A 25,615-nucleotide genomic window follows, 5' to 3' on the forward strand; every position below is an offset into this window, starting at 1 on the left:
CCCCCCCCCCCCCCCCCCCCATGCAAAAATAATAGAACATTTATTTCCGTGCTCCCTTAGAATGTGAGATATGTTCCGAGCGACCCGGACACCAAGCGGGCATTCCAAGCAACAGTATATTTTATATAACTGATTTTTTGTTTTTACCACTTTATAAAGCCATACAATGAACTGCGGAGAATCAGACATCTGTACAAAGGGGAAGACAAAAGCAGAGTCACATTCACACACAGACACGGTGCAACCAAAGTCATCTTTACACGCGCGACGACGCCATGGGCACAAAGATACAAAATATAACATATTTCTTTTCCATCTATATAAATACACAGAAAGGGGCAAGTCTGAAAGTCTTGAACTGTTCATTAACACTGATTAGCAAATAAATCTGTAACATTCCCAAACAAAGACAACAGGAAAAAGAAAAAACCACGCAAAACACGGCAGTGCTGGATCCGCCAACAGAAATGTTGGGTTGTTTCCTTTTTTTTTTTTTTTTTCCCTCTCCTTTTTAAGGAGAAAAAAAAAAAAAAAAAACAAAAAAAAAAACAAAAAAAAAAACTAGTAACCCCAACCCAACCTCGCAATTTGCAAAACAAACGAACGGAATCAAACAAGCCCCTGCGGGCTCTTCTGCTGTCTGATCTCCCTGCCTGCTCCAACGGGAAGGGTTCCATTTGCCGATGATGCCGTCTGGGTTTTTGGGCCGGCTGGCTCCGTACCTGCCCAACCTGCTGGGCAGGGTGTGCTCCGGTTTGACTGTTTCACTGCTAAAAAAAAATCAATGCCCAGAGGCTATGGCCACATCCAGGTGTTTCCTGGAGGCTGGGACAAAGCCTGGCTCTGCTTGTGGGACCCCTTCCCACAGCATCAATCTGCAAGAGGGGCTGGAACTAGGTTTTCTCCCCACTATCCCTACCAACTCCAACAATTCCACAACTCTATGATATTCCACACTTGGTCAGCACGCGTTACATCCAGAACTACCAAAACCTGGCTTCATTTGGTTTGTTGCATCCAATAGGAAAGAACAACTTATTGCACAAAGGGTGCATCCCTCCAGCAGACAGCGACACAACCAAACCCCCAGATAATTACCGGGTCAGATGGGAAACCCCCAGGAGCCTTCCTGTAAGGCAGCAACACCGACAGCAAAGGGAGGAGGGATGGGAACGGGAAGGTTCTCCAAAGAACAAATCAACACAAAAAGGTGACGTACAACAAATGTACACACGCAAAAAAAAAAAAAAAAAAAAAAAAAAAAAAAAAATTATATATATATATATATATGTGGGGAAAAGTGCGTTTTTAAGGATATCTTTGGCAAGAATATATGCAGTTCTTTGTGCAGGAAGGAGGGATGTGTTGGTGTGTGTGAGAGAGAGAACACCCGGTGGTGTGGTTACAATGGGACATGAGCAGGGTGAACGCGCACAAGCTCGACTCTCTGATACCGCAACTGCATGGCAAAGCCAAAGAAAAACCAAAGGATCTCATCCATCCTTTTTGTAAAGAAAAATATTGACACAGTACTGGGTCCCCGACAACCCAACTGGTGGGGAGTTACAGCCAAAAAAAAAGTAACTTTTAAAAGGAGATAAAGAAGGAAAGTGCCTTAAAGGGAGCTGACAAATGCCCACTGACATCATTGGAAGCTCTATGTTAAAAACTACACAATGGTTAACGTTTGCCATTCAGACACAGGCTATATCTCCAGCTTGAAGCAGGCGTGATGCTACCAGCACCTCTGGGTGCTCCGATCTGCTTTGCCCTATGGGACGGGAAGGTGAAGGGGAGACTCAAGCACCGAGGCAGTAGATTAAAATAAAATTACATTATTATCATCTCTTTTCTTTCTTAGCAGTGAGAAAACCAAGTCTGAAAAATAGAGACTTTCAAAAAAATATACATTTATATATCTATAAACACAGTGTTTCCTCTAATCGGTTACCGGCAGGGTGAGGAGATGACGGGTGAGATCATCTCTCATCTCGCTTGAATTTCGCAGAAGGAGGGAATCGCTTTAGAAACATCATTAAAAAATAAAAAGATAAAATATGAAAAGATCTTTGCATCCATGTGGATAGGGGGAGCCGGGAGGGGGAGAAGGCTCCGTCCTCCACGCATCCCACCACAGTCTCGCACCCAAATCCCCGCTACGCATCCATCACCTGCCATACACCAACCAGCCTCCGGCCACGCCGGCCCCTCCGCGCCCACGCCGTCGCTCTCTCGCACACACACACACACACACACGGTCACACGCATGTCCCCCATGTGGCACCTGCACGCCCCATCGGTGCTTCCCTTACACCCAATTCGCTTCTGACGTGCAGGTGTTTGCCCCCAGGGCGGGGGAAGGCAGATAGAACAGGGGGGAGAATCGATGCGTGGAAAGCAAAATATGGCAAAAAAATAAATATTTTCAGAGTGTCAATTTAACCTTTTTTTCCTCCTTTAAGTTTTGTTAGCTTACAGTATTTCGTCAGTATAGCTCCTATATATATTATAGCTATCAAGGCAAGGGTGGTCCGAGGGAGGCAAGTTCTCTGGGGGGCTGCAGCAGTAGGAGTCTAACTGTTCACCTCCAGCAGGCTATCTGGGCCACTCTGCACCGAAACTTCTCCAGACATAAAAACCACAAAACACAACCTCTGAACCTTTGTGCTCGCAGCACAGTGCTCAGCTCTGCCCCAAACCTGCACACTGCTCCCTCCACCAACCACCACCAGAGCCAGATCTGGGCTGGGACCTCTGCTCCCCAACACCACAATGCTCAGCCATAAAGGCACAGGGCCCTCAGCCCCTGTGCATCCCCACACACAGGGAAAAGCCTGCAGTGCATTTGGGGTGCAAACCTTCAACCATGGGTAAGGCGGAGGGTGGCTCTCAGAGGACCTGTGGCCTCCCCACCGAGCCAAAGTTGCCCAGCGATTGTTGATCCTTTGTTGTTGCTGTTGTTGTTTTCTAAATAATTTTTCTTCCTTCTCTTTTTTTTTTTTTTTTAACGTGGCCTCCAAAAATAAAAACAAGAGAAAGCGCCTGAGTTACTTGTAGTCATTCGCCTTTCGTGCAACTTGAACGTCCATGCAATTTAAAAACTGCTTGCACATCTCCAAAGAGAGAGATAGGGCCGGCCACGGGTCCACTGCTCCGCACAGGAAACCCACCTGTGCAAGCATCTGCTATTATTATTATTATTATTATTGTAACATTTTTCTTTTTTTTTTTTTTTTCTTTTTTTTTCTGTTAAGAGAATGTGTGACAGGCCACAGGAGAAAACTGTCAAAGAGGACTGGTGACAGGAGGGAAAAGAGGAAGATGAGCGAGGAGGTGCCTTCCTTCCTCCACCAGACCAGGAGTATCCTCCTCTTCCAGGCATGGAGCGCAGGAGCTGCCCAGGAGTGGAGGAGATGCTGCATTGCCCCTCTGTGGGTGAAACTTGTGATGTCTCACCTGTGCTAGGCTATGGGCCAGCAGCTGAGGGTAGCCCAAAGCCAAGCACCCAGGCAACAAGAGGATTCGGGACCAAGCCGTTGCACACCCCAGCAGGGTGGCCAGCAGGTTTTGGTGTAAGCTGGCAGGACCCTCTGCTGCAGCATGGCGAGGGGAAGTTTCCAACGGCATCTCCTCCAGTGTCCTGCAGACCTGGGCCCACACGGCAGCAGGGCGTTATCCCCTGTACGCTGTGTCAAACATGCAGCAGACGTTCACCGATGAACGCTTCTTTCATGGCTTTTGCTGTTTTGTCTCTTTTTTTTTTTTTTTTTCCCCTCCAAATGACAACCATGCATCTGGTCTGGAGCAAACATAACCACTTGGTGTGGCCTCAGGACTGCAATGCCGAAAGCTGGGAACTCCTCTTGCTGCCATCTTCACTTTGGTCACCTTCCCTGTGGTGGGACATGCATCCGCATCCTCTCCCTGTTTGGCGTTGACTTCATGGCTCTGTTACATAGGTGTGTGGTTTGATTCTTCTATGTGTGTGTTTAGCTTGTGTCAAGTTTTTAGGGTTTTGTTTTGTTTTCTTGTCATTGTTTGCTGTTTTCCTCCACAATTCCAACCCTTCCCCCCCCCCCCAATTCACTTCCCTCTCCCACAATGCACTTCCTCACACTCCTTCTCGGATCAGCTCCAAGTCCTTCTCCAAAATTCAAGAATCACCCGCAAACACCAGCTCATCTTTTCTGGCCAGAGCCAAGCATGACTCTGGAGACGAAGTTGACAATGGCCGCAGCTGGCTGGTCCGGGTCCAGCTCTGCAAAGAGGTGGCAGACGTTGTCTGTGGTGCTCCCTTGCTTCCTGGCCACAAAGCCGAAGAGCCTGGGTGGGGAGAAGACAAGAGGCTCAGTGACGTTTGCCAGTGCTGCTCACCCAAGGAACACCATCCATCCTCTTCCAGTATGACCATGTTAACCCTGTGCTCTTCAACATTCATCTTGCATGGCCCACAAGGAAATATCCTATTCTCCAAAGAGCCCACATGAAGACCAGCCTAAACCTCCTCTTGGTTCTTTGAAGACCAACACTCTCGGTCAAACCCTCTTTGCTCAGACCATCCCAGCTACTCAACCCACAACTGTCCCCAAACAAGGACCTTGAGGCATGTGAGGGATCCCATAACACTAGAAAGGCCACACGGGGACACCGAGAGTGCAGACCCACACACTGCTGCCCACAGAGCTGGATGAGACCATGTGGTTATTTCTGTCTGTCTCTCCCCCAATAAATGAAATGTCTTTTTTTTTTTTTTTTTTTTTTAATTAGAACGTGCAAACTGAAGTTATAAATATGGGGGAACAGAATGTGAGACAGGCCCAGGCTGTGGCATTTCTAATTGGAGAGAGGAAACATCCCAGCAGCTGGACATCCTAATAAAAACTCCTTCACTAACACAATAGCTAAAATTAGTGGGAACTAACCCCCGGAACTGGGCTCAGTTCCTGGAGCAGTGCTCTCATGCTTGGGTGAAAAGTTCCCAAAGCAAGGAGAAGAGCCCATCCTTCAGGCAACCAAGTGTACCATGTGGGGGCACCCCCCCAGCCAGACGCTCCAGAAGGTGATGCTCAAACCCAAGTGGGATCCACCCTGACAGCAACTGGGAGGAACTGAGCATACACTTACTTGGCTGGACCACTGCCATCAGTTTTAGTCCACCTGCGAGGAGAACAAGTGTTAGAGATGGTGCCTCCTGCACACTACAGAAGCAAGGGGAACAGAACAAAAGCAAAGACCCCATTCCAAGCAGCACAGTGGCCTGGGAGAGGGAAAAAGGCAGGGGAAACCCCAAGGGTTAGGGCACTTACTTTCGTTCCTGGGGGTCCAAATCACAGAAGGTAACAGTATTGAGAGGATAGTGTCGTCGGAAGAACAATCTGAAACACAAGGCACAGAGCATCACAGCCAGTCATCCTCCACCTCTTCCCATCACAGCTCCCCTGGCTGTCCCCTAGGACACTCCACAAGGCAGGGCCAAGGTCCGTGACCAAGCTCACATCCCTGAGGGACATCCTTCATGCTCCCAGCGTAACATCCATGTCCCACGCATGCCCAGATTTTGGGGACCCAAGGATGTGGTAGCAGGGGCTCTTACTTCCTCTGGTTGTCCGTTAAGGTAATGCCTTGTGCAGAGACTTTGAAGTGAACAATTGTAGCAGTTGGCGTGGGGTCGGCCACCAGTGTCTCTGCCACGGCCTTGGAGATGGCCTGGGGGCCTGTGAGCGATTCCATCTCCACTGAATTGATGAAGAGGACATTGCAGGCTGGAAGGGGAAAAGCACAAGTGGGGTCAGCCAGCCACTGCTCTGGGCCACAGTATCCCTGTAGCAGCTTTTCTCTACTCACCCGCACCCTGTTTGAGAAGGTCTGTGGCTGAGTTGGTGGTCGACACAGCGTCTTTCTTTTCCTCCATGGGATCTAGAAGAGATGAGACATGGCTGCTCCCCCTGCCTGGAAACCTACCAGGTACTGGAGGCAGATGCACTGTCCCCTTTCTAAGTGCTGAGCACTGGATACCAGTACTGATGGGGCACTTGGGGATACAGGGGAAAGCCCAGCCTGGCTCTGAACCATCTGAGCACAAGGAATGAGCTATGGCTCATAGTGCAGAGCATGTTCCTGGACAGCTGGTCCAGATGGAGAAACACAGCCCATATGTGGCTCCTAGCTGGAGGAGGTACTCCTACCACGAAGAACAGAGGGGCAGTGCCACCCCATACTGCTGGCCCTGGTTCTTACCTCGGTCAGGAATGACCAGCTTGCAGGGCAGGGCCAGAGGCATGATGGAGTGCTGGTAGACAAGAGCCGACAAGCAGCCTGGGGACAGAGGGAGAAGGTTAGCACAGGGCTGGGAACAAGCCTGCCCAGCACAGGAGCTTGTCAGGATATTAGTGCTCTAGGTGAACAGAACCACACGTGGCATTTTCCTTCCCTAAAGCCACCGTGCCCATGGGGGCTCATCTCTACCCTGCCCAGCAGCATCACTTGTCCTCCAGAAAGCTCAGGGGCAGCTCTTTCAGATACCTGATTGCTCTGCTCAAACATTCCAGCAAAGGAAAGGCATCCCAACCACACCTGGGGTACTCACCAAAATTAGGCTCATTGGGGCATCCTTTTAGTTTCACACCCCGTGGGCTAGTCTCAATGAGGAAGTGCCTCACCAGCTCATTGGTGATATCTCCTGAGAAAAGAGACCAAATGTTGTCACACCAGAGCTGCCCTCATCCTTCTCCTCCCTTCACCATCCCACTGCAATCCCATTGGCTCACCCACAGTCACCCTCCTGGAACCAGATCCTCTGCACACCCCAAGCTGCGTTGCTGGTGGGCTGTGCGCATTTCACCATGCCAAAGCCCAGGGGAAGATGTCCCCCAGCCCTCTATGTCTGGTATGTCCCCATGACCTGGGGGATGGCAGAGGCTGGCAGGGAGGGATGCTGCCACATCAGCACATATCCACGGGCAGTTTGGCTCAGTAGCCCTGGCTGCCCGCTCAACAGAAACAATAGAAAGCATCTCAGTGTGGGAAGGAGGAGGACACATAATACCTTTCTTGTTCTGCTGCATGACGGTGGGAGGTGGGGAAGCCACTTTCATGGCAAGGCCATAGGCTCCCCGGAAGGAGTGGCTGTCCCGGATGATGAAAGCCCCTGGCTCCCTGTCCTTCAGCAGTGCGATGGCTGGGGGAGAGAAGGGGAGAGCTCAGACCTGGCGTGCTGAGAGGCAGCGTGCCCTCCAACACCAGCAAGCAAACTCCAGCTCACTCCAAGTCCTTTGTCACATGTCACCTACACACCTTGCTCCCGGGAGATGTCTGGCTTGTACCAGTACTTAGAAGTGTCCTGCACAAACTTCACATTGGCACGAGTCTCAGGGCTGACGTCTGCAGGAAGGGAAGAAGAAGAAAAAGTCAAAGGAGACTATCTAAAACTGTGTGAGATCTGGGCGACTCCCACCTTTTTGGGAATACAGCTACCATCACCTCCATACAGCCCCAAAATGCCGCCTTAACCCCAACCTCATTTTCACTGGTAGCTCATGTCTCCCCTGGGCTCTTCTCAGAATGAATGGTAATGCATTGGCATAGGCTGCCCAAAGAGGGGGTGCAGTTAACATAATTGGAAGCGTTCAAGAATCACCGAGATGTGGCCCTGAGAACATGGATAGTGGGCATGGTGGGGATGAGTTGATGGTTGGACTAAATGATTTGAGTGGTCTTTTACAACCTTAATTATTCTATGACTGTATTTAAAGTTCAGTGTGGGGCCTGGGAAGAGCCCTTTGTGATCTGTAGGAGATGCTCAAGTGCTTCCCATCACACTCACTGCTATGCCAGCACCAAGAGGTCCCCGCTCCCTAGGGTGACTCCTGGCCACTGCAGTCACGGGGCCACTGCAGGTGCCAGTGTGCCCACAAAGGGCCACCTGCTTGGCAGCCAAACCGAAGCAGCAGCTGGAGCAACTGCTGCCCCAGCACTTTATTTCCCTAGTCCTATCAGCCCAATCTCGGCGTCATGGTGGCAGCTCGTAATGGGAGCAGGGGATGGTGATACGGGTGTGGCACCCCTTCAGAAACAAGGAGGGGGCCTGGAGCGTAGCACTGGGAGCTCCCTGGGGCGCAAACACCAGAAATGGGGCTGGGAGGTCAGCACGTCCCCATGACAGAGAGAAGCTGGGCGGATGCGAGCTGCCTGCAGACGCTTTGATCTTCCCCATATACAAATCCCCACGCTGTTTACACCAGCATGACAGCGTGCTCCCAACGTCAAATTGGTATTTTTCCTGTTTGGATTCACCATTTTTGAAAAGTGAAAAAAACAAAAAACAAAGCAGGAAACAGTCCAAGCCTCAGCTGTGCTGCAAGTTCGCAGCTGGGCAGGAGTACATCAGGACATAAATCCGTGGGACAGTGATGAGAAGGGGACATGGGACAGCAGGCAGCTGAAGAGGGATGGAGGTGACAGCATCCCTTACCTGGCATGGAAAACTTGGAGAAATCCGGCAGGGTGTGGGAGAAAGCCACAGCGCTGCCGCTGCTGGGGCTGGACATGCCACTGGAGAGGGGCGAGGAGGCCTTGCCGTTGACCGTGGCGTAGTTGGGCAGGCTGTTGGAGCGCTCACCGGCTGACATCCGCTCTTCTCAGGCAGTGCAGGCTGTGGAGTGGGGCTGCCCTGGCGGTAGGCGGCGGAGTCCGGGGAGGAGGAGTGTGGAGTGCTGGTGCCAGGATAGTATGCCGGTGAGACGGGGAAAGATGGCGTGGAGGGAGGCTGGTAGCCGGACGCACTGCTCTGCCGGGACAGCGTTGGGCGCCTCTCCTCTGGGCTGGAGTAGCCGTACATGGGGCTGCCGGGAGGCACGGCTGCCATCTGATGCCGGGCAAGGCTGGGGCTCCCTGGTGGCGCATGGGGGGACATGGCGTGCCGGCCCAACCCAGGGCTGCCGGGCGTGCTGGCAACAGCAGGGTTGGCAGCTCTTCGCCCAAAGCCAGGACTGGGTGGTGTGTTGGTAGCCACTGTCCGGTGTAGGGTGCGGGGGCTCCCTGGCAGCGCATGGACACCCACCACGCTGACCTGTGGCTGCTGCCGAACCTGGGAGTCCGGCTGGAAGCTGGCTCGGCCATCAGGGTAGTCAGGGCTGGCATAGGGAGAGCCCAGCGTTCCCGCTTGGAAGGATGATGGAGACGAGGTTTGGTAGCTGCTGTGAGCAGATGGCGTTTGCGAGACGATAGATGACCGGTAAGCTGGCTCAGCTACAGCACGGGGAGGTGTAACTGTGCCGTGGGGGCTGCCCTCTAATGGATAGCTGCGGAGTGAGGCACTGAGGAGAGATCGGGAGAAGAGGATTCAGCTCCGCTGCACTCCCACTGCTGGTGGGGCCCCTCCTCCAAGCAGGCACAGGAAAACTGAGGCATGGCACCAGCAAGCTGCTCAATAGCAGCGGTGGGATGAGTCCTGCCAGCTACAGGAAGCAACTGGAGGCAGCTTCACAGTTCTCACACGCATCAATTCTCCACCAAAATATGGGAGAAAGAGCATTTTCCCAGTTCCTCTCCCAGCAAAACCCCTTGTTCTTTCATCTCCAGTGGGCAGAGTGGAGGGGACAGGGATGGATGGCATCAACTCACTACAAGGGAGCAAAGCTCCCAGGGTTAGGGGGTTAGCACAGACCCTACGCCTCCTGCGGACTTACACTCCCATACTCACCCGTCCATGCTGTGGATGGGGCTGCTAGTAGAGATGGGGCTGGGCACGGTGAAGGAGTTGCCAAAGGCACCATTCCTGGCAGGCATCTCCAGGCCCACAGGCTGGGCAGCTGGAAGGTTCCCTGCCCTGCCAGTTGTGGCCGTTCTGGCCACTGACTCAACATAGCTCCTAGGCTCTGCAGAGAAACAAAAGAGGAAAGAGATGAGCTGGCATGGAAATGGGGCCATGCCCTTTCCTGTATCCCCATTTGAGCCAGAGGAGATGCCCAAACTGAGCTCCTCCACCCCCCATGGACTGTGCAAAAACATGGGGCTCATCTGTGCCTTAGCATTCCTCCACAGCACACTGAAGACCCTGGACACAGAGATGGGAGAGTTGTGCCCAGTCCCATCCCCAAGGGGACGTAGTACACAGCACCACATGGTGCGACCCATCATCACTCAGTGCCATGCCACAGCCCCTCCACCAGGCTCTGAATCGGCACCCCTCCCAGGCTAGGATGCCACAGGGCACACGTCGTGCTCCATGATCATCCTCAGCCCCTAAAAATAGAGCCAACAGCACAGCACGGCACAGCCCACGCTGACTCATAGCGGGAGCAGGGTGCTGCCCTGCACAGCCCACCTCCCCCAGCACCTCCAGCATCTGGGAACAGAGAGCAGCCTCATCTATTTCCACTGAAGCATCCAACATTTTCCCCCATTCCTGCTTGAAACTGGAGCCCGTGAGCACTCCCAATAAAAGCAGTTTTCCTTTGGAGACACTGAGCTGTCCCGTGCCAGGAGCTCTGGGCTGGGCACCCTTGCAGGTCCCCAGCTCCAGGCAAGCTCCAGGCCAGTTCCAGGCTGGCCATCCCCAAGGTGACTCTGCAGCACTAATTAGCATTACAAACATTATTACTATTAGTCATAACAGCCAGGTTCTGTCTAATCCCACAGCCAAGAGAGCCAGTGAGGCCAATGCACAGCTCAGGACTGCAAGGAAAAAGGTGGTCATAGGTTCCCCGATCCTCTCCATGTCCCCGTGCCAGTGTCCCATCTGCCTGCAGGAGGAATCGATGCTGCAGGGCTCATCTCCCTGCCCAGCCCAGGAAAGAGCCAAAACCAGATAGAAGACGTCAGCTTGGGCTGAGCACCCGGCAGGACACGCGGTCAGAGTGACAGTGACAAGGCAGTGCCCAAGGAGATGGCCATGGCAGCTGCAAGAAACACAGCGCTGCTTGGGTAATTAAATTAATTTTTGCAGCTACTCACATCTCCCACCCGTCTCCCCACCCCAGCCTAAAATTAGCCAGACAGTACACATGAGTCAGCCTGCAAGAGGTTAAGAGCAAATGGCTGTGAAAATACCAATCCCTCCTGTAAACGTGGAAGCTGCAGGGAGGCAGGAACAGGGATCGGGGACAAGGGCAATGGAGAGGAGAGCCCACGTGTGTGCATGTACACATGCCATGGTGACATGTGACACCGCGGACACATGTTGGAGTTGCTTGGTTCAGTATTGAAAAAGGGAGGGGAAGGAGGGGGGAGCAGAAAATGAGAAGTTTGGGGTAGGATTTTTTTTTTCCTAGGTTGAAAACTCAACTCTTGCTTCCTGGTGTTTTCTCAGAAGAGGCTGCAGAGATGGGAAAATAGCAGGGGAACAAAGAAGTCATGTGTCATCCGGGGGGTGAGCAGTGATTTGGGAACCCTAATCAGGGCTGTGAAACACCCAACCTTGTGCCCAAAGCCTATCCTAAAGCCTTCCCGGAGGGCACAGGCAGCCCTATGATCCAGCACTGCCCATTAAGGAGATGAGGAGGGGCTGAGCACATCCCCCTGGTCCCAGTGGGATGGAAACCTCATGGAGCAGCATGCTGAGGGTGTCCTGGGCACAGGGGAGCTGCTGGTGGGGGCTACATCCTCCCCAGACCATGTCCAACCTTTCCCATCCAAGCCACAATGCCGCAGGGTGAACCACACTATTCTTTTAGCACCCAAAATTACATCTCCTCTCCCAACCAGCCCAGAGCAGTGTCACCATCCAAGCCCTCCCCATCTTGCTGGTTGTCCCTGTGTCCTCAAACTGTCATCTCCATATTTCCCATAACCTCCCCAAAGCCAAAACACCACAGAATCACAGAATTGTAGGGGTTGGAAGGGACCTCCAGAGATCATCGAGTCCAACCCCCCAGTCCAACCAGATTCAGCCCACATGCCACATTATCCAAGAGGTTGCAGGACAGAAGTAAGGCAAGAAGTTGCCAGTGGCCACTTGCAGAGCCACAAGGACACCAGTGCTTTGGGCTAGCCACCAACACACAAAGTGTGTTGAGAACCAAGGAATGGAAAAGCAGAGCTTCAGGGAGTGGGAAGGAGAGGGCTGGGAGACACAGCACAGGAGGAAAAAGCTGGGATTTATCCCAGCTCTTCTTCCTCTGTTGCATCCAAGAAACTATCACTGAAAAAATCAGCCCTGAGACTGGAATATTTGTGTTGTTTTCCTGAAGCAAACACTTTCTCCAGCGTTACACAACACGCAGGTTGGGGTATTTGCATTTTGAGGAACTCCCAGGGAGAAATGCTGACAGAGCCGCAGGAAGTGCAGCAAACATGCTGAGGAGACGTCCCCTCCCTGGGAAGGATCTGGAACAAATTGTTCCCTATCCTGGCCCTGAGGGCTCAAAGTTTCATTAAAGAAGAAAGTAAAACCACCCAACAACTGCAGGCGGCACTTGGGTAATGCAAGGCGCTCTGTCCTGAGGCCATGTGCCACCCCAGAGCCTCACCATCATTGGGGGGCACCCAGGCATTGAGCACCCCAGGGCCAGACCATGGCATCCTCGGTGCTCTGAGTGATGAGCACCCACAGGAAAGAGAGCCAGGGCAGAAAAAGCCTTTCTTACCTTCTTCAGAGTCAGCTCCCGCCTCCCCTTCTAGCTCTGAGAGATGGAGGGGAGTGATGGGAGCAGGGCAGAGGTGGAAAAAGGGAGGAGTGAGACAGAGAGAGAGAGAAATTTGAGTTAAGCAGCACTGCTTTGCAATAGGAGCACACAGAAGGCAGAAGAGAGCCCCACAGCTTCCCGACCCCATATATCTCCAGCATCCAGCCTGCCCATTTCAGAAATGATGTCCAGAAGCCTGCACCCCATATCCCTATGGGAAGGTCCCCACAATGGCCTGGCCCAAGCACAGAGGAAGAAGTGCCTTCTGCATCTGATGGAGCCTCCACCCAAGAGGTGTCCTCACAGATGCCCCTCAAGGAAAGCCACCCACAGTCCCCATGCTGCACTCACCTCCCACTGGGTGCAGCAGGATGTCAGCTGGGTTATGGGGTTTCAGCCCCAGTGCTGAGAGAGGGGTCTTGGCCAGGCCGGGTGGAGAACGCACTGTTGGCACCAGGGTGTGGGGGGGGGGAAAACAACAGCATTAAGGGCAGGAGAAGAGGGGAAGCTTCAGAAAGTCCGGAGCTAGTGCTGCCCAGGAGGTAAGCCCCATCCCACCCACTGGCTGCACTCAGGACTGCCAGAAAGAGTGGACGCCCAAGTTTGGAGCAGCATCATCACTTGAAGACACACAAAGGACAGAGTGTGCATAAGCAGTCTGTCCCATGTGGGGAACGGCAGGACACAGAAGGGAGGCAATTCCCAACAGGGCAGGCCCAGCCCCCATCTCTCAACCTTGTCCCACCATAGGCATGAAACCTCCATCATCATCGCATTCCCCTCCTCAGTCCTCCCATCCAATCCACTCCTCTGCCCACCCCTACACTTGGATAAACTGAGGCAGGGCTGTCCCAGTACACTCCATCGATCTAGGACTGCTAATACATCTACTACCCACAGAACAGCTCAACGGGCAGGTGATTATGTTTGTACAGAGCTCATTCCCCAAAGGTATCTAATGCACGTGGAAGCTCTGCAATCCCCAAGCTCATACATACATACCGGTGGGAGCTGCCTATGTATGCACGGCGATGGCTATGCCTGCACCGGCAGCACAGGATGGTTGGGATTAATGGGGCGTGGTTGTGCCTCTATCCCTTCCTACCCCACAGATCTGCCTCATCTCCTCAGTGCTGCATTCCACCAACCCTACCAACATCCCAGTTTCCTCACTCTCCCCAGCATTCACCTTGAAGATTCTTCCACCATCAGCATTTGAACATCCCAATTTGCAGCAGGGATGCCAGGAGGTGGTGGGTGGTAGGAAAGGCAATATCCCCACCCCTGAGGCCACATCTCAGAGCAGCCTCAGTCTGGAGCAGCCAAGTCACTGGGAAACCTAGCTTTGGCAGGTGGCTGATTTCCCAAAAACTGATTTCCTCCAGTCTGGTCCCTTCTCAATGCTGGCAGACAAAATATGGGGTTCTCCCAGGGCCAGGGACAGCGGTGTCCCCATGGAGAGGAACAGTTCCTGCATCATCCCTGGTGAAACTCTAGTGCAGCCTGAGAGCTTGAGCTTCAAACTTCCTCCTTGACTTGCAAACTGGACAATAAATGCTGCCTCTGGGCCACCTCCCTTGCCAGGCTGTTCTGTCACCTCTGCAAGTGACTCATCCCCCAAAATGAGTCACTGTCCCTCTGCCAAGGGCCTGCTGGGCCCGAGGAACAACGGGGCCATTTCTAAGTTGCCAAATGCCCCGGGACATTCCCACACTCCGATCACTACATCCCATGAAACAGGAACATCAGTAGATAGACAGTAGCAGTGTGGGGGAAGCAGCCTGATCTGCAAAGGGCATCAGCATTGCCGAGTGGGACCAGGACACAGACTGACTGCCAGCCCTAAAGCATCCTTCTGTGTGGTCAGCCTACAGAAGGTTATTTTGGGAGGGCAGAGAGGGCATCTTTTTAATGGGTTTCCCAGTTGACCAGCTGCTCCATTGCACAGGGGGTCATCACCAGAGCCAGTCACACAAACCCGGTCCCCACAAACCCACCACAACTGCACAACCGAGGTTAGTTAGAAAGGAACCAGAGAAGTAGAGACAGAACACATGCAACACTCTTTGCAGCCCTATGCCATTCCTGCCCTAAAAACAGTGAGTGGGAAGTGGGACAGTGTGCAAGAGTCTACCCTGAGCCTCTGACCTACATCCCTTGCTGTCCCCTTATTGCTCTATAGCTTTTGTGCCATGCTAGTAGAAAAGATGGGGAGGTGCAGGAATGGGATGGTGCCATCTCTCTGACCCTGCTCCTCTCCTCATCCCAGAAACACCCCAGTGAGTGGAGGATGGGGAAAAGCCAACAGGACAGTGCCAAGAGTGGGATGCAGATGGTGGGATGTGAAGGAGAGAGGAGGAGGAGGAGGAGGAGGAAGGAAAAGAGGAGTGAGCGATTATCGTGGCAGTGGGTGTCTGGAGCCCGGAGCTGTCTGACCCTTGGCAAATTTCTGGTTTGATGAAAGCCACCCACCGAGCCCTTCCACCTCCCGGAGCCGCAGCACTTACGGGAGTCGGAGTAAGGGGTTTGTGGCGAGACAGGGAAGGCTGGGGTGGGGGGAGAAATCTCACCACCGCCGGAGGTCGGGCTGCTGGGGGAGGCACTCTCCATCTCCTCGAAGGCTTCCTTGTAGCTGTGGAGGTGAGGCTGGGGGGAGAGCAGGAGAAAGGGTTGGTCCCATCTGTACAATGGGCACAAACCTCCAGAGGGAAAGTTTTTACCTCCTCACCAAAAATGCATCGTTAAACCCCCAACCCTCCAGAATGCTGCCTCCCAGCCTTCCCTCTCCCCATCAGCACCCCCAGCACCAGTACCCAGCGCACCTCCTTGGGCCTTCCTCCAGGGTTGGCCGCAATGGTGCTGACCACCTCAGGTGAGAGGACAGTGGGGCTGCGGGGAGAACTGGGTTCCGGTGAGCTCTTCTCATAGTGGCTGTCACTGGGGGTTCGCCTTCGGGCAGAGACGGTGCTCTCCTCTGGGGACTTCTCCCGGGACTGCACCCCTACAGGCAAGCACAAGGCACGGGAGACGGGTGAGGAGGTGCCAGCTGGGATAGGGTTGCTGGGAGATGCTCCACGGCTGATCCAAGATGGTCTGGAGAAGGGGCTCTGCCCGGCAGAGACAGCAGATTCAGCACTCACCTGCTCCCACCCCACGGCAGCAGGGCTAGTTTTGAGCCAGATCAGATCTGTTCAGCAGCAGCAGCAGCAGCAGCAAAGGGACAAGAGAAAAAGCAAGCCAGGGCTGTGGCTAGTTCACTGCATTATTCCAACCAAGCACTGTGAGTCCTGAGCTGAGTCCATAGCATTCCCTAGCATCAGCTGTGTGAGGTGTGAGCATCACAGAACATTCTGCAAGCAGGCCAGAGCTCAGTGTAGCACGTAGGGTCCTGGCTGCCTGAGGTGGGTTAGCTCACACCAGTGATCTCAGTGGGCTGGGAGAAAGACCAGGAATGGGGACAAAGGAGCTTCAAGAGCGGGTTGAGGGATGTGGCAAAGGGATGTGGCCCAAACACAACCTTCACTCCACTCAGCCCAGCACTGAAGCTTCTCCAACAAAGAAGTGCCCAGGGTGGCTGTGGTGCTGGGTTTGGTGCAGAGGGCTCAGTGGGGGCCACGCAGAGCACAGCTCATAGCCCCACTGGGGACCATCCTGGGGGCCTGCATAGAAGCAAGGAGATCCCCAACCTCAGACGTGCTGCTGAGGTGACACAAGGGACTGGCAAAGGTGACAGCACTGTCCCCTCTACTCTTCCCACGCGCCCTGCTGAGAAAGGCATTGCAGCAGGGTAAAGAGAGAAAAAGGGACAGGAAAAAAAGAAACGGAAAAAGTGGAAAAAAAAAAAAAAAACCCAGCAAGAGGCCAGCAGAACACTCCAGGAAATGCACTTCTCCAACACCAACTCCTTTCCCACGGGCTGGTGGAGTGCAGGCGGCCATCAGCTGCTCCTCCTGCTCGTCAGGGCTCTGCGCCTTGCGCCTGCTGACCTCTCCTCCCGTCCACCCCTGCACTCGCATAGTGCACTGCCGCAGCCCCCGGCTCCTCCGGCAGCGAGGGAGGGAGGGAGGGAGGTGGCCGGGTGCATTTCGAACTAATCAGCGCAGTTAATGGCAGCAACAATAAAATCAACGCTCTGGGGAGCAGCGGCCCGGCTGAGAGGCGGGGGACGCGAGCCAACGGGGCTGGCTCGAGTCGCGGAGGCGGCCTGGAAAATTCCACTCGGAGCAGCTTTGAAACACAACTCCTCAATCCCTTCTGCAGGTGCTCGGGGCCGGCGGCTCAGAGCCCTTAGGGGAGTCGCGGGGATGCTGTGCTGCAGGGGGAGCATCGCTCCAGGTCACCCCAAACCTTCTGTCCAGCTCCTTGGGCTCCTCCAGTTGCACTCGCCTGTCTTGGCTTGCTTTGGGCACCTTGTGCTCTAAGGCTGTCCCCCAGCACTGTTGCACTGGGGCGTCCCAACCCTGAGCTACTGCATGGGGATGGAGAAGAGAATGTGGGGCCAGTCCCAAGGCCAGGCTGCTTTTCGGCGCTCAAATGCCCAGCAGCTCGCAGGCTTTTTGCTGCTTCACTCCCCAGAAATGGAAAACAGACGGGGACGGCAGGGAGGGGAGGGAGGAGGGGAAAAAAAGGGACTCATTGTTCAGGAGTCAGGAGTGGGAAACTTCACAAGCAGCTCGGAGCGAAGCCTGGAGGAAACCCAGGCTCTGCGCACGGCCTCCCGACCCCTGGGTGATTTATGTGCTGGAAACTATGCTTGAAAAATAAACCCTCCTTTCCCGCAAAGCCATGCCCCCTCGGCAGATGTGCAGCCCCGCTTGGCCACACAGCAGTTCCCCAAGGACGCCTTGTCCCTCTGCAGGAGCAGCATGCCTCATCACAGCACATCCAGAGGGGCCAAAAATGGAGAATACAGCATCCTGCCCCCACTCTGTGCCCATACTGCTGTCCCTTCCCCAGTGTGATGTCACTCCCAGGACCAGACAGAGGTAAAAACTTGTTCCCTCTCAACATGGAGAACAGCAGCGAACTCTGCCCTGTAGTGCTCACCGCAAGACCCAAATTTTTCCATCCCTCCAGTCACAGACACATCTACTGCTCTCCTCCATCCTAGAGTGCTTCATCAGTGTGGCATCAATGTTTCATCCCAAAAAGAACCACAGCACCAATGCAGTGTCCCTGCTGTGAGCAGCACACTCCAGCATTCAACCTTGCCTTCAATTTTCCCGTCCATCCCAAAAGGATTCACATCAACACCACAGACCAGAGTCCAGCCCAGCTGGGGACAACCCCAGGACCAATTTAGCCATGTCCCGCTGTGCCAAGGGCTTGGTAGGCTCAGACCTCTTCCATCCTCCTGTGGGGCTTCCCCTCCCTCCATCCCATGTTCATGCAACACACAGAGCACTCGGCATGCAGGCAAGGAGGGGGAAGAGAGAGGGAAGAAAGGAAAAGAGGAAAGAGAGGGAACAAAAGAGGAGACAGGAAGGAGAAGGAAAGAGGAGTAGGAAAAAGAAAGGAGGAAAAGGAAGAAGGAAGGAAGGAGGAAGAAAGGAGAAAGAAGTCTTGAGAAGGAGGAAGGAGGGAGGTGGAATGAACAAACCGGAGGAGGACCGTTGCTGGTTCAGAGAAGGACGGGGGGCTTTGGTGCTCTTGTTGAGGTCCCTGAGCTTGGCGTTGTACTCTGCCAGCATACCAGGACAGGGTTCAAGGAGTGTGGGAGGTCACAGGGACACACACGGACCCCATGGGGAAAGGAAGGGGCAGACAGGACAAATGTCACGAGATACAACAGGGAGACAGAGAGAGAGAAAACAAGAGATGATTAGTCAGGCTCCAAGAGATGAGCCTGAGGTCACCAGGGATGCAAGGGAGCTTAAGCCCTACTTGGAGCTGCCCCTCACATCACCCAAACTGCCAGGAACATTGCTTCACTTCACCCCTCCCCTATAGCTCCAGGCACTGCTTATACACCAACTGGGAACGCTGTGGCTCCCAGCCACACGTCCTTGTGCAATGCCATCAAAGCCCTGACACCATTCCCTCGAGGATGGCACCAAACAGGGCCCATCCATCATGAGATGAAAGGATGGAGGAAGGGGACTTGAAGCACAGCAGAACTGGGGTGCTGGGGTGGAGGTGATGCGAGATGCTCCTCATCACTGTGCCAGGACACGCAGGCAATTTATAGCAGCAGAGAATGTAAACAAACCCGTCTGTGCCTGACTTCCAACAGCGTCCCCTCCCAGGTCCAGCGCTGGCTTGGGGACACTTCGTCCCTGGCCAGGGGTCAGCCCTCCCACTCTGTCCCCACTGGCACAGACAGCCAGACTGGGGACAGGTGGACACAGGCTGGAGCCATCCCCATTCGTCTCTCCTCCATGGGTCACTGAGGTGGGACTGAATACCAGGCCAGTACCCAGGACCCTGCCCTGACCCCCTGCTCTGACACAGGATTTCCAATAGATGCCATCAAACATCCATTTCCCACCCACCCCAAACACTATCCCTCCTCCTCTGAGGGCTCTCCTCTTTTTCACTCTACTTCTTCTCCTACTGATAGCTGCTCAGTGGGTTTCAGGAGGGGATCTTCTTAAAACGTTCAGCCTAGATATACAGTGAAGTTTGGGCATCTCCATACCCTTGGGTTTGTTTAAAGCCCTGACTCCCTGAATAGCTCTGTGGATCTTGAACTCTCAAGATGGGGTTTGGATGGATGCAAACTTCACCCAATGCCCCTGTTCTGCCCCACAGTGCTGCCCCCCACCCTGGGGCAGTGGTGACTCAGCCCCAGGGCTGGATGGGTTGCCACTGTTGGATTTTTCCAGCCAAGCCCTCTTCCCCCTCCCTTCAATACCGGGCGAGTTTCTGGACTGAGCGCAGAGCTGGAACGGACGGAGCTGCCAAGCCCCAGCATCACGAGCTGGCCCCAAGCCTGGACACATCCCCAAACTTTCCCAAATGTCGCTCCGCAATGAAACAACTGCTCGCTTGAGCAGCAGGAGTGAAGGCACCAGCGCTGCAGCAGCTCTTGGGTTGGGTGGGACCCTCAGTGTCCTCAAAACCCCCAGAGCTAGAAACAAGGGCAGGCAGGCAGGCAGAGCACAGTCTCCCAGATGCTGTTGCCCCTTCCTGCCCCACATGGCAACCCTGACATGGTGAGCTGTGCCAGGGGGAGCTCAGCAAGCAGCAGAGGCTGCTCCCCCCCCCCCCGGGATCAGTGCTGGCTCAGTCCCAGGCTTTGACCCAGCACAGATGAGGAGTCACCATCCCCCATCCTCACTGCTACCATGCAGGGTGCCAACACCAACCTCATCCCCACACCACCCTTGTGGGTTGCAGCTGCTTGGGACGCACGTCCCCTCCCTGTCCCCCCAAGGAATCAAAGCGTCCTACCTGCCACCCTGTGGGCCACCAGCCCTTCCAGATTCAAAGGCTCTTCTCCCGACCTCGACAGGTCTTCGTAGCTCTCCAGTCCCTTGTGGGGCAGCTGGCTTTGTGCTGTTGCAGTGGGGGATGGCGGGGAGGAGACGAGAAGCTGCTGAGACCCTGCAGGGCTGTACGAGGCGCTGAGCGGAAGGATGCTTGATGGTGCACTGCCATAGCTCCGAGGCTCCTGCACTGGCTGGTAGCTATAGGGAGTATAGGTTTCCCGGTATTCATGCACGGTGTAGTTTGGTTCTACAGTACTTCGAGCCGCAGGAACCAGTGGACCAGGTGAGTAGGCTTTGGCCAAGGGATCAGTGCCCACAGAGGTGCCAAAGGACCTGGGCTGGACCACCTGTGGGGCTGGCTGAGCATAGTGACCACTGAGTGGCTGTGCAGATAACGAGGAGAGCATGGCAGCCGGCTTGTCCTGGCGAGCAGCTGCAGAAGGGACACTCTGTGACTTATGGACGGAGGGTGCAAGGTCCAGCATGAGGACATCAAGTGCTTCAATGGACTGCTCGATCTCTCGGCGCGATGGAGCCCGGGGGAATTCGGGCATGCTGTGGCTGTGCGGGGGCATGGGCTGCAGCGGGCTGGGCTGGGGGCTGCAGCTGGAAAGGCTGGGGCTGTGGCTTTCCAACCCACCATCATGAAGCTGGGATGGAGGTCGGCTGCCGCCCTGCTGCTGCCAGGAATTCAGGCCCCGCTGTACAGCCTCCCGGCTACTGGTGCTACGAGCTGGAGCCTGTGGTAATGCTGGGTTCGCTTCATACTTGGCTGTCCCTACAGCCGGAAAAGACTGTGAGCGGTGGGCACTGGGTAGGTCATAACCGTACAGGTAGGGCTGGGGGACCGGAGGCTGGAGCCAGGCCGGTGAAGCTGAAGCTGGCTGCCGCTGTGGGTACCCAGCCAGGTGCTCCTGCCCGGATGCTGAGGGCCGTAAGTGAGCCAGCGGGTCACGGAGGTGGTGGCCCATCAGGGTATTCTGGTTGCTATAGGGGTAGGCACCGTTGGAGAGAGGCTCAGCCTCATAAAGCCCTTCCTTCAGCATCTTCTCAGCCCCATTGTAGCTAGCCGGGCCATTGGGCAGGGAGGAGAGGCTGCCCACACGTGGCGCCTCATGGAAGCCAGCCTCGCTGGCAGTGGTGGTACCATCTAAGGACGAGAGCGTGCCCAGGCTGCCCACGCTGTGCCCATCCTGGTTGGGCAGTTCATCATCCAAGATGTCTGTTTCCCGCTCGGCCAGCAGTGGTGTGCCAGCACCATTGACATGCACCTGGGCTGGCACTACATGTCGGCCCGGCCCGGCGGGCATGCGGGCAGGTTCGGGGCCCGGTGCGTGGTTGTGCATGGGCGCTGCGCTCTCCAAGCCAAAGCCGACCAGGAGACGGTCCAGCTCCCGCTTCTCCTCGGGGCTCAGCACCGCGTGGCCACCGGGTGCCCCGGGAGCCCCCGGCTCATCCGTCCGGTCGGTCTTGGTGGAGGCAGTGGAGTTGCCCGAGTCGCTGCTCACCGACAGTGTGTGCTCAACGTGGTTGGGGGCTGCCGAGAGGGGGAGGCGGGCGGTGTTGACAGCGCCGATGCTGCCGTGCAGGGAGTCTTTCTTCTTCACTTTAGCGTAGAGGCTCCCGTCCAGGGGCCCTTGTGTGTGCCCAACCTCTGCAAGGGGAGAAACGAACACGAGACCCCAGATCAATGGCTGGCTCTCTGCACGTAGCTAATGGGTCCCATTAGCCGGTGGTTTCGATCTCTTCCGTGCCGCCGGAGTGCTTAACTACCAGCATGGCCGTCTCCTCCGCACCTGGCGCGGTCCCGCGGGCGCCGCCATGCACAGACGCCGGTGCCAGGCACCCTCCCCGCGCCCCCGTGGCTCCGTGCCGTCCTTCCCTGCCCCGCAAGCACCGCATGCTCCGCCGACATCCAGCAAACAGCCCCCCGGTTCCGTGCAAAGTCCGTGGCTGTTCTCCTCCCGGACCCAGCGGTGGGGAGGGCTGAGGCTGCTGATACCATTGGACGTCGCTTAACGGCTGCACCCAAAGGGACACATCGGGGCACTGGAGGGCAAACGGGGACCGTGGGGGCAATGCATGCACACAGACCGCAGGAGGTCAGGCAAAGAGGAGATGCACTCAGTCTGGCATCAAAGACAGATGGACCGAAGACCCATCTGTTCCCTCCTGCCTGCTCTTTCCTCCCACTCTCCTCACAGACCATGCATGGATCCAGCCCAGCCACCCATCCTTGACATTTTCTTCCCTGGCTACAGCAAGGCTCCCACCCTTTCAGTTCCTTCCCTTCCTCTTTCAGGGCGGGTGGATCTGCTCCAGGCCTTCTCCAATGGCCAGAAGCTCCCACACAAGCAGTATTTCTCCCCAACCCCAAGCATACAGCAACTCCTCCCTGGGGAAGCACGAGACACTGCACAACTCAAAACTGTATTACAGCAATGTCACCACTGGTTTCATACCCTGCCCCAAGCCCCCCCCAAGATCCCACCACCACCACTTCCCAATGAGTCATCCAACCCTTAGGGTGGAAGTGAGACCCTGGCCACTGCAGTGGCACTGAGGACAGCCCCCTTCACCATGCCTATCCCCCTCAGCAGCACGCACAGCACCGGCTGGGCTACAGACTCTTGTTTTTCCAGCTCCCCGACAAGGTTTCCTGGAAGGGGCTGTGAGCAGCATTAAACACTTTCTTTTGGAGGAAAAAATGACTCTTCGCTGGCCGGGGGCCAAGCGGCTGACTCAGGAGCGGAAGACAGCCCTAATGCGATAGTGTGAAATCAGAGCACTCCTATCTGTGAGCAAAACACTTCCGAAAGCCAGTCCTGAGCTGGGGCACAGGGCCGTGTCAGCCAATCCCTGCCTGCCCATGGGGATGCACTCACCCCACACCACGGCCCCTTCTCACCATGCACAATGCCCAGCACACAACCTACCCAGCCAGCCTGTTTCAACCACAAGAATAGCCCTCTCAGCATCAGTTTTCCACTTGCAGGTCCCTATTGGCAACCCAGGAAGGCAGCTGAGCCCCAAATATCCCCCTGGCCTCAAAGGTGGGGTGATGCAGCAGGGAAAGCAGGGTCCCCTCTGGGCACGCAGTGTGGAGGGATGAGAATTTTCGTGCTCCTCCACGCAGCAAGGAACCGGCAGCATTTGACTCACAGCAGGGAAAGGGGGAAAGAGGGAGGGAATCCCTTCCAGTGGAGGAAGAAAGGAAAAAATACAGTGTCCAGGGGCAGCGTCAACACTGGAGAGACTGAGACATCGCCTAGAGCTGGGACATCGCCCAGCCCTTGTCTGATGGCAGTGACGGGTGCTGGCCGGTCCCAAGAAATAGGGCAAGAGCCGAAGGAGGCTGGGATAAATAGGGCAAGGGAATAGAGAGGAAAAGGGAATAAATAAATATAAATGGAAGCACGTGGCTCCAAGGGAAAAAAAAATAGATGGGAAAGGCTTTAATTAGTCTGTAGGCTGGGAACCGCCCCGCTGCTGGACGAAACATCTCGAAAGCAGGGTCTGCAAGGGGCACAGCTCACCATAAGCGCCTGTCCCACCTGCCTTGCACCCTTCAGCCTGATGAGGACACAGCAGCTTGATGACCTCCATACCAAGAGTGGCACTGGCGTGGCAAGGAGGAAGGTCATGCCCCCTGCCCCACACCAGACTGCACACCCTGTCCTCAACCCCATGCCACCCCTGGGCTCTGATGACAAGAGGTGAAGCTGCTGCTCCCTGCCACCTCTCCATAGCACTCCAGGACCATACTGTGATGACAAATTAAATAAACTCCCCCAGAAACCAGCAAGAGAGGAGGGTACAGGCTGCCTCAGCCAACACTGCCATACCCAAAGCAGCAGGAATCCAAGTCTCTGTTTGCAAGTGGCCACAACTCCTGGCAAGGTCAGGCTTCGTCCTGAAGGTCAGCACAACTCCAGCCCAGAGGGCTGCGCGTCTGCCCAAGCTCAGCTCCCAGTATAGCTCAGGGCTGGCTGGCATAGAGCCTGGGGGTCCTTCTCCCTCACTCAGACTGGGAGAAAACCCAGCCCACAGCAAGTAACATCAGGAGAGGGGCTCAGCTCAGTGGGTGGTAAAGAACACATACCGCAGATCCCAGAACCCTGTCGCAGGTTTGTGCCCCACGCAGCACCATGCTCCCACACAAATCCTGCACTCCTGTTGAGGACAAAGCTGGGATACTAACAAATCTCCCCCAAACCAGTCCCCAGCAGCATCTCATTTGCTGCCACTGCCCCAGCAGGCAGGACCACATGGGATAAAGAAACCAGGAAAGAGCTCACCTCTCCCCAGTTCTGGTCTATTTCATGTGCCCAGATACGATGGCAAGAAGTAACCCCAGCCCCTGAGCCAGGGGTCACCATGGCTATGAATTCCATGCCCCCCCACCCTAAACCCTCCCCTCTCCCAGTCCATCCAGCTCAAAGAAAAGCAAGCACAGGACTTACCAAAGGGCACAGAGAAGAAAAGATCCTGAACGAAGAGAAGGAGCGGGCAGCAAAATCCCTTTCCTTCGCTCCTTCCAGGGGACCTGGCACGGTGGCAGCTCAAGAAGTGCCTGAAGCCAGTTCTGTGCGTCCGTCCAGGACAGGAGCTGATGGCCGGAGCTGGCTTTGGGCTGGTGTTTGTCCTTTTGGCTTTGCTTTCCCTCTCACGGAGCTATTCCCCACCGTAACGCTGTGTCCCCGGGGCCAATTTAGGGGCACCCCAAACACAGTGGGGGGACCGTAGGGCTCAGACCTGGCGCAGCAGCAGCAGGGAGAGAGGGCGGGATGGAGGAGGGAAGGACAGAAGAGGCTGGAGGCGAGGAGGTGCCGGTTCCCTCCCCTCTGCCCAGACCACACAGAGGAGAGGCAGTGGGGAGGCGTTTGGGGGCTGCTGGAGCCCCAGCCCTGTTTAACCCAGCGAGGGGCGAGCCGCCATGGAGGGAGGGCAGGGAGGACAGCCGGACAGACAGCTCCTGGTTATGAATATTAACTACTTCCTCCAGAGGCAGCCAGCGCAGCGCCGCATTAACCATTTCTTCGGCGTTGCAGACATATGGACAGATTCCCCAAAAAGAGCCGGACAGACAGCCTGCTCCCTTCACACCACCGCATCGCCCACTGCAGGAGGCCCCCAGCCCAGGGACTCTCCAGCTCGAGAGCCCCCCCAGCCCTGCCTAGCTCTGGCGTCACGTCACACCTGTCCCCAGAAAGCCATGACACATTCCGTGTGGGAGGAGAGGGATGGCCTTTTGGGCATCACGTCATGCTTTAAGGAGGCAGACCCAAAGCTCTGGCTGGAGATGCGAGTTTCTCCTTCTTAAACAAGTGCCCAGCTCAAAAGGCACAGAAACCCTTCCAATGGCCCCATCGGCCAAACGTGACCTCCTCTCCACTCTCCCCAAAACGCACATCTCTCATACCTCCACGAATGACAACGGGAGCAGCATTTCCACCCAAGCCCTCATCTCAGAGCCTGGTTTCCCCAAAAACCAGTGTGCACCATGCATCCTTGGACACCTTTTTTCCTTGCTTTTCACCTTTTGATTTTTCACCCTTGGTT

General features: G+C 55.2%; 1 protein-coding gene across 1 annotated transcript in view; it reads right to left on the minus strand.

Annotated features, from left to right (window-relative positions):
- Window positions 1–4,178: 4,178 nt before the first annotated feature.
- Window positions 4,179–25,615, minus strand: part of TNS1 (tensin 1) — a gene marked incomplete at both ends in the record, with an annotated part of 37,677 nt that continues 16,240 nt past the window's right edge. Inside the window, 17 exon segments of the mRNA XM_079539086.1 lie at window positions 4,179–4,323; window positions 5,125–5,157; window positions 5,307–5,375; window positions 5,594–5,762; window positions 5,845–5,916; window positions 6,238–6,315; window positions 6,587–6,679; window positions 7,046–7,177; window positions 7,294–7,380; window positions 8,471–8,632; window positions 8,635–9,314; window positions 9,701–9,875; window positions 12,585–12,620; window positions 12,975–13,067; window positions 15,194–15,269; window positions 15,446–15,624; window positions 20,016–21,707. Of these exon segments, the coding sequence (XP_079395212.1) occupies window positions 4,179–4,323; window positions 5,125–5,157; window positions 5,307–5,375; window positions 5,594–5,762; window positions 5,845–5,916; window positions 6,238–6,315; window positions 6,587–6,679; window positions 7,046–7,177; window positions 7,294–7,380; window positions 8,471–8,632; window positions 8,635–9,314; window positions 9,701–9,875; window positions 12,585–12,620; window positions 12,975–13,067; window positions 15,194–15,269; window positions 15,446–15,624; window positions 20,016–21,707 (3,971 nt within the window).

The sequence above is a fragment of the Tetrao urogallus genome (genome assembly GCF_951394365.1).
Source record: "Tetrao urogallus genome assembly, chromosome: 8".
NCBI lineage: Eukaryota > Metazoa > Chordata > Aves > Galliformes > Phasianidae > Tetrao > Tetrao urogallus.